General features: G+C 50.6%; 1 protein-coding gene across 1 annotated transcript; it reads right to left on the bottom strand.

Annotated features, from left to right (window-relative positions):
• Positions 1 to 513: 513 nt before the first annotated feature.
• On the bottom strand, positions 514 to 6862 carry LOC118685740 (cytochrome P450 1B1). Its single transcript, XM_036381407.1, has 3 exons — positions 6840 to 6862; positions 5047 to 6063; positions 514 to 3407 (listed from the first exon to the last, which is right to left on the bottom strand). Exons 1-3 carry the CDS (start codon positions 6857 to 6859, stop codon positions 2795 to 2797), a joined length of 1650 nt encoding a protein of 549 aa, XP_036237300.1. The 5' UTR covers positions 6860 to 6862; the 3' UTR covers positions 514 to 2794.
• Between the last annotated feature and the right edge of the window lie 684 nt (positions 6863 to 7546).

Here is a 7546-nt window from a genome sequence, read left to right as displayed (position 1 = left end):
CCTGAGATTTCCATTCCTGGCACTCCTGACTATGTACTCAGGCCAAAAGAGCACAATTTGGTCCCCAGTGTCAGGAGTGTATAGATGCCAGCAGGGAAGCATCTATAGGAGAAAAAAGAAAGGAAAACCAGTCTGTGGGCTTGAAAATAGGGAAGGTGGAAGTAAAATGAAATGCCAGAGGGAAGGACATAGCAGAGGAGATTGTGCAGGCTGAGGAGAGATTAACAGCTATTAGAAAAAAGCAAAAGACATGGGAGAGTTCAGATCAATGCTGAGGCAAGCAACAGGGAATGTTCTTAGCAAGGAGCATTAGGAAGTTGAACACAGATGGCAAAGTGAAAGGCAGACCTGAGAAGCTGTAAGGGCAGCATGGAGGAAAAACCTTAAAATCCAGGAATGGGAAGAAGGTGCAAAGTATATGAATAAATATCTAAAATAATAATACTTTCCAAATCAGAAATAATAATTTTCTTTATCTTGATGTTAGAAAGCTGTATATAAACTAAGCAATGGTGGTGTAAGAATATTTTTATTTAATATTTTGGTAACACAACGATACATTTCAAAATTACCATAGAATTTAGCTTGCTAAATGACTGCATACATTCTAAATAAGTGCTACTAAATTTGAGCAACTTCACAGAGTACATGTGGCTTTATGTGACCAACAGCTATATAGTGTGTAACCCCCTGACTGACATGAGCAGTGTGGATGGATTTTGCACTAGTAGCCAATGCACAGTTAAAGCTTTTGGAAGGATAAAAAATTGCAAAAGACATTTTTTTATTAAAATATGAATTGATGATCCTTGCATTAGAATAGCTATTCAGCTGTAGGTTACATACTTTATTTCTTTTAATAATAGCACTTACAAAGGTACAAGAAAAAATTGTCTTACTAGCATTTGATCTAATGTAGATCTCCATATGAAAATGCTGAGTATCTTATAAAGCTTTTCACAGATATAGGCTAAGTTCTGGGATATCACAAACTTGTACATAATTCAGAAAAACACCTGAGGTTACTCCATGTGTATGTAGCAGAAAGCTTTTTAACGCTAAAACAGATGATAGATCCCATATGAAGCCAGAAACTTTAAGTAGGTACATTATTACTTTGTGGGGTTATAGAGCAGTGCTTGTAGGCTTGGTTCAGGTTTTTTAAATCAGTAGCGAAGCTTGTACTTAAGATTGAGAATATGTTATTAAACCAGCTCTTCCCAGTGCCAGTAGGAGCTCTGACCCTGCTGCCAGCATGACTAGGACTGGCCATCTATCAGAAGTCACAGTGCAAATCCTTACTTGCTTGGGTCTCAGCAGAGCTACTTCCCTGTGTAGCACTGTAACCTTGTTTTTCTGGCTCTACTAATACCTTATCTGGTACTCGGTGGAGCACAGCAAGTCATGTGAGGTACTGTCATGTCTGATGGATTTCATATCTAATTGAAGGTGATCTGCAGCTCCAAAGAAGTGCCCAACACTTTTCAAATCAGGCATTTATGTAGGGCTGTTTGCTTTCTAGAGCTTTGTGAAACAAACATTAGCTGGAGGTTCAACGTCATAAAGTTTCGTGTGTGTTTTACTTTAAAATAAGAGGTATTCTTAAAAAAAAATTATGAATTTTGCCTCACAAATATTGTAAAAGTACTTTTTGTTCAGGTAATGGGTACTTTAATTAGGACACGTAATGTTAATTTTCCTTCTGAGACTTTGTTCCAAACAAATTGTAATAAAAGTACATGGTTGGTTTTCAGATATACTATTTAAGTCAACCTAACAGAATGACTAGTGAGTGAGTAGAGGTATTATTTGCTGTATGCTTTACTTGAGGCTTGTGGCATTAATGTTTTAATATAAACCCCCCCCCCCCCCCAAACTCACTTCTAGCTACCTTAGCCAATGTGGATTTTACTAGACTTACCTATGTGCTTAGGGACAACCATATTAACTCCTTCCTAAAGAAACAAAAAGTTCACCTGTACCTTTATAAATCTAATTCAAATACTTACTTTGTTCATAAACATGCTAATGAAGAGATTAGCATATGATTTGCATCACTCTTGCCATCTAGTGACAGAAATTCTGATCTTTCAAAACTTTGTGGAAAGTTACTATATTAGGACGTTCTGCTAATTTTCATATAAGACATGAATTTTAGTTTCAAACATGCTTACAAGCAAGGCTTTTATTGTTTTAGGCATTTATGTAAACATTCTGGAATGCTGAAGGCAAGACTTCACATCGCCATTTTATCAAAAATCATGTGAACATTGAGGCATTAACATACATCCCAGCAGCCAGAACACCAGAGCTGCCATGAGCCTATGGCAGTTTCCAGCAGAGTAAGTTCAGAAGCAGGCTGCAGTGTTCTGAGCAACTGGTTTTGTTTGTTTTTTAATAAGAGATTTCACTTCTGAATGTGGAGTCACTGAAGGCAAACTTAGAGTTAAGGCATAGTGCATGGAGACATGGAAAGGATTATAGAGACAGTTCCGGGAGATGCTCCAACCAGTCAGTAGATAAAAAGCACTTTCCATTGACAACTTCTGTGAACAAGCTAGAAAAGAAAAGGCTTACTTTCAAATTGCATATGTTTTATCATTTAATATATTGTTCCCCTGGCTCTCCTTCTAGAATTAAAATGATGACTTGAATTATACCTTGTGCAACTTTTCTTCCTGCTTTTATCATGTGTAGTATTGGCTATGTAACAAAAATATCACCAGAACAAGATATGAGTTATAGAAGTCTAAAAAGAGAGAGGGGGATTATCTGTAGATGCAAGGTTTATTGCTTAGGCATTTGCTGACAGCTGACTTTCACTGGCTGCTTTCTCTGCTTGCAGTCTTTGGACAGCCTGATCGAGCAAATCCATCGTATCTCGGAGCGTAACATTCAAGGTGAATGGCTTAGGTTTAATGGTCAGCCCATAGGTAAAGTCCATTTTAGGGTCTTCATTTGGATTAGCAGTGAAATTGCACTGATGCACCAGTATGGAGGTAAAGAGGAAGAGCTGCACCTTGGATAACTCCTCTCCAATACACCGACGCTTCCCCAGTGAGAAAATCATCACGCTGCTCGTAAGATCTTTATTGATGAACCCATTCTCATCCAGGAATCTTGTTGGATCAAAATCCTCAGGGTTGGACCATTTTGCTGGGTCATGATTCACTGACCACTGATTGACAAAGATGACAGTGTCCTTGGGAATGAGGTAGCCCATGATGAATGTGTTGGTTGTGGTGGCGTGTGGGATAGTCACAGGCACAAAGCTGCTGAAACGCATGGATTCGTACAGGAAAGCCATGATGTAGGGCAGGTGAGGCTGATCTTCAACACACGGCAGACGGTCTCTTCCAACAATCCTATCTACCTCTTCTTGCATTTTAGCCTGCACTTTCGGATACCTGTCATTTAAAGCAAGATGTGTGTGCGTACATAACACTTTCAAAGATTTTTTCTTACAAATAATGCTTGCTGCAAACATTTTTTACAGAATCTCACTGCTATCCTAAATGATGCAGTTTGAGCAGAGTTTAAATGTATCGCAGGAACGTGTAGTTGAAAACTTAGAGAAAAAACAAACTTCCCGTGCACTGGTGTAATTTTAATTTGCTCAGTTTTTACCTTAATATCCCATGTAACTGATTCTCCACATAAAAACCCCAATAACCTAAAGTGTGCTGAAACTGAATATTCTGATCCAACTTTGAAAATCAATTCTAAAACTAGAATTACTTCTCTCTTCTAAATATTGCATTTTCCATGGGAACAAGAATTTGATTTTCCAACTCTGTATGTGACTTTTAAAAATTAGCATGGAGTTTGTTATCACTAGACATATTTCATACATTTGAAAGCCTGCAGGTTTCTAAGTTTGAAAAAAACCCTCAATTATTAAATTGTCAGAATGGCTTTATGAGGTTCCCACTTTTAGTTTGAGAAGACATTTTCTAATTAATATCAAATTATGTTTTCTCAATAATGTATTTAAAGCTGACTGTCTTGAAGTCTGGACAGTTTGGAAGGCTACACAGTAACCAAACAAGATCCAAATGTTAATACACCTTTTGCTTGTCTAAAAGCACACATTCTGCCCAGGACCCTTCATGTACTTTAAGTATTCAAGTTTGGCTTCTGCATCCTTGCTTTTTCCTCCTGCAGCAGACTCACGTGTCAAATGCTGGGCAAACATGAGAAATGGGGAGAAACCCAAAAGTTATGTGAACACTGGGGTATCACAACCTTTCCTGGAGTGTTAAATATTTGCTGTTTTTCAAGAAGTGACTGAGTAGATAGTGTTTGCATATGCCTACAAATTAAGCAGGCGCTGAAAGGAAAAGCCAGGATAGGCAAGAGAGTCAGCACCTTCTCTTAAACCACCTCAGCTCTCTGAGTTTCCCCGGCGGACAGGCCGGTGCCAGGGCGGCTGCCCAAGGGATCTGCCTTGCCCAGTCACGCAATGGCAAGGAAGGCACACACAACGGCAGCTCAGCATAATAGCGGGTTTGTAAAGCGGTGCACGAACTCTTTGCCGTGCTTAAGCAGTTGTTATCCTGTTCCTATGATCTCCTTGATCTTGACCTGCTAAAATCTGTTACTTTCAGGTTTTACTCGGCTGCCTTTCTGCCAGCCTCTCCTTATACACCATAACCCGACCTCCTGAGTAGGGTGGGATTTATTTTCTTTTATACTTCCTTATCTCTTTCTGGCAGGTTTCCCAGAGCTTCCGTGTTAGTTAATCGGAGGCCGCTGAGGCACCCGGCGCTGCTCGGGCTGGCGCTGCCCGGTCTCGCAGACCCGCGACCCGACGGCGGGTCCCTGCCGGGGCCGCGCCCCGGCTCTGCCCGGACCCGGAGCTCCATGCTCTGCCTCGGGCCGGCTGCTCCCGCCCGCCGCGGGAGCCCTCCCAGCAGCGCCTTTGCCCATGAGGCGCAGTTTAAACGGGGCTCCCCCGGAGCTGGCGGGCGCTCGCACCCCGGGCGGGCTCGCATGTCTCCCCCACCGCGGGCCGGTGGGGCGCCCCGGTGTGCTGCCGGCACATACCTGATGAGGAAGATGAGGAGCCACTGCAGGGCGGTGGAGAGGGTGTCCTGGCTGGCGCCGAAGATGTCGGTGACGGTGGCGGGCACGTGCTCGAGCTGCAGCCACGGCTGCTCCCGCTGCAGGCGGATGAAGGCGTCCATCATGTCGCGGGGGGCGGCCCCGGGGCGCAGGCTGCGCTGATGCTGTAGGAATTTGCCGCGGACGAAGCCGTAGAAGTCGCGGTTGAGGTCGCGGAAGGCGCGGTAGGCGGCGCGGACGGGGCTGGGGAAGCGCTGGAGCCAGGGCAGCGCATCCACCAGGCTGCCGGCGCCCACCGCCCGCCCGAACTGCTCGTTGCGCCCCACGATGCGCAGGAACTCGCCGTCGCCATGGCTGTAGCGGCGGCCGAAGCACAGGGCGCTCATCACGTTGGCCACGGCCACCACCAGGACGCGCGAGGGGTCGAGGAAGGCGCCGCCGGCGCTGCCGCGCACCAGCAGCGCCACCAGCGCCCGCGCCTCGCCCACCAGGTGCCGCTCCAGCAGGCGGCGGGTGGCGGGGCTGCCCGTGGAGAAGGCGCGCACCGTGGCGTGCGCCGCCCGCCGGTGCAGCTTCCAGAGCTCCGAGTATCCGCCGAAGGCCAGGCTGAGCCCGCCCGACACCAGCTGGAAGGACGGGAAGGGCGGCCGGCCCGCAAAGGCGGCCCCCTGGCGGACGAGGGCTTGGCGGATGGCGCGCTCCCCGTTCAGCACCACCACGGGCCAGCGCCCCAGGCGCAGCTGGAACACGGCGCCGTAGGTGCTGGCCAGCCGGGCGAAGGAGAGGTGCGGGGCGCTGCCCAGCTGCGCCGCGTTGCCGATCAGGGGCCAGGGGAAAGGGCCCGGCGGCGCCCGGCGCTGGCCCTGCCGCCGGCGCAGCTGATGCTGCAGGAGGAGTTTGCCCAGGTGGATGCCGGCGAGCAGGCAGAGGAGGAGCAGGAGGGAGCTTTGCAACGGGGGGATGCCGCGCAGCGCTTCCCCGAGCCTCTCGAGGGCCATGCTGAAAGGGAAAAAGAAAAGTCAGCGGGCAGCGTCCCCGCGGGATGGAGGGACCTTCAGGTCCCGCCGGCAAGGGGAAGCCCGGACGGGGCCCGCTGGTGTGGCGGAGGGGAGCCCCGGCAGCCGTCCCAGCGCTCGGAGTCCGCGCAAGTCCTTGCTATGCGCTCTTTGTGTGCCTAAAGCCCCCCTGAATCCTGTGCGAAAAAGAAGGGATAATCGATAATCAAGTGGCAAGCTCCTAATAAGAGATCGAAGTCGTATTTGGCAGGGAGGCCGCTGCTCTCTCTCCGCCTGTAGAGAAAGTTCTCCGCGAGGGATCCAACAGGTCACGCCTGAGAGAGGCTCAGAGGAAAGCAGGAGGATGCTCTCGCCTGTCGAGCCTCCGCAGATGCAGGAAACTGCCGTGCGTCGGAGACAGGTTAATTTCGGCGCTGCACATCGCTCCCCCCGGCGAAAAAGCTCCTGCGAGAAACGAGTTACCCGCCCCACTGTCGGAATTTCCCGCTGCTCCGGAGAAACCTCCGCAAGCGGCCGCGGAGCCCTCTCCGTCCCGAGCCCTTCCCTCCTCCCCGCACCTTCGGGCCCGTCGCGGCATGGCAGGCTGGCGGTCTGCCGCCCCAGGAATGGGCTGTGGGGGATGCCTGAGGATTCTGCGTGGCAGCGCTGACTGGTCCCTCTTCCCATCCCCGCGCCCGAGGACCGCCCGCTCCAGCCTTTCAGAAGCAGCGAGAGGGTGAAGGGGTGAAATAAGCGGCGGGCTCCTGTAGCAGAACTGACCTGTTGCACGCTGCTTCCATCCGAGACCTTGAGGAGGATGGAGAGGAGCTGTGCAGCCGGCGGCAGCTCTAATGGATAGCCGCGGCTCCGAGGAGAGCGGCGACGGCGGCGTTCAGATCCAAGCCTTTGGGAAACTCATTAAGAGCCCCGGTACCTGTCACCCGGAGCTTGGCAGGTCATGTGCAGGCAAATGCCAGTTGCGCCCGATCCCGGCGCAGTTATCACCTTCCCAGCTCTTTAACCCTTCGGAGCTCGCCCCAAGGCAGCCACCTGCCCCAGCAGCTCCGCGGACCGGGAGCGAGCGGGCTGCTGCGCTCCCTCCCTCTCTCTCCCTCCCACCCGCCTGCTGGGCTACGGGACGGGACGGGGCCAGCCCAGCCCGCCGCAGGGAGCGAAGGCGAGCGGCTCAGAGGGCGCGGAGAGGACGGCCCGCTGCTCTCAGGCTCAGCCGGAACCGGAGCCGCCACCTCTGGGCGCCTGGCATCGCCACTCCCGCCTTTAAACCCGCCGGCATTCGCGGTGCGCGGCGCGGTGCGGGCGGGACGCGGACGGCCCCGCTGGCAAATCGCCGCTGTCTGGCCCGTCCTCTGGCTTGAGGGGTCGCGGTTATTTGCCAGCTGCCCTTGGGCCCTCGCCAAGCGGAGTGGCTGAGCCGCGGACGCTTTATGGCCGGGGCCAAAAGTTTTAGCGGAGGAGGTGCCGGGAGG

The sequence above is a fragment of the Molothrus ater genome, chromosome 3 (genome assembly GCF_012460135.2).
Source record: "Molothrus ater isolate BHLD 08-10-18 breed brown headed cowbird chromosome 3, BPBGC_Mater_1.1, whole genome shotgun sequence".
Lineage (NCBI taxonomy): Eukaryota > Metazoa > Chordata > Aves > Passeriformes > Icteridae > Molothrus > Molothrus ater.
This window is presented reverse-complemented; position numbering and strand designations above follow the sequence as displayed.

Coding starts and splice junctions, on each gene's coding strand:
- LOC118685740 (XM_036381407.1), bottom strand. CDS start 6,859: ATGGAAGCAGCGTGCAACAG. Junction 6,064..6,839: donor ATGGAAGCAGCGTGCAACAG/GTCAGTTCTGCT, acceptor TTTCCCTTTCAG/CATGGCCCTCGAGAGGCTCG. Junction 3,408..5,046: donor CTCCTCATCTTCCTCATCAG/GTATGTGCCGGC, acceptor TTTAAATGACAG/GTATCCGAAAGTGCAGGCTA.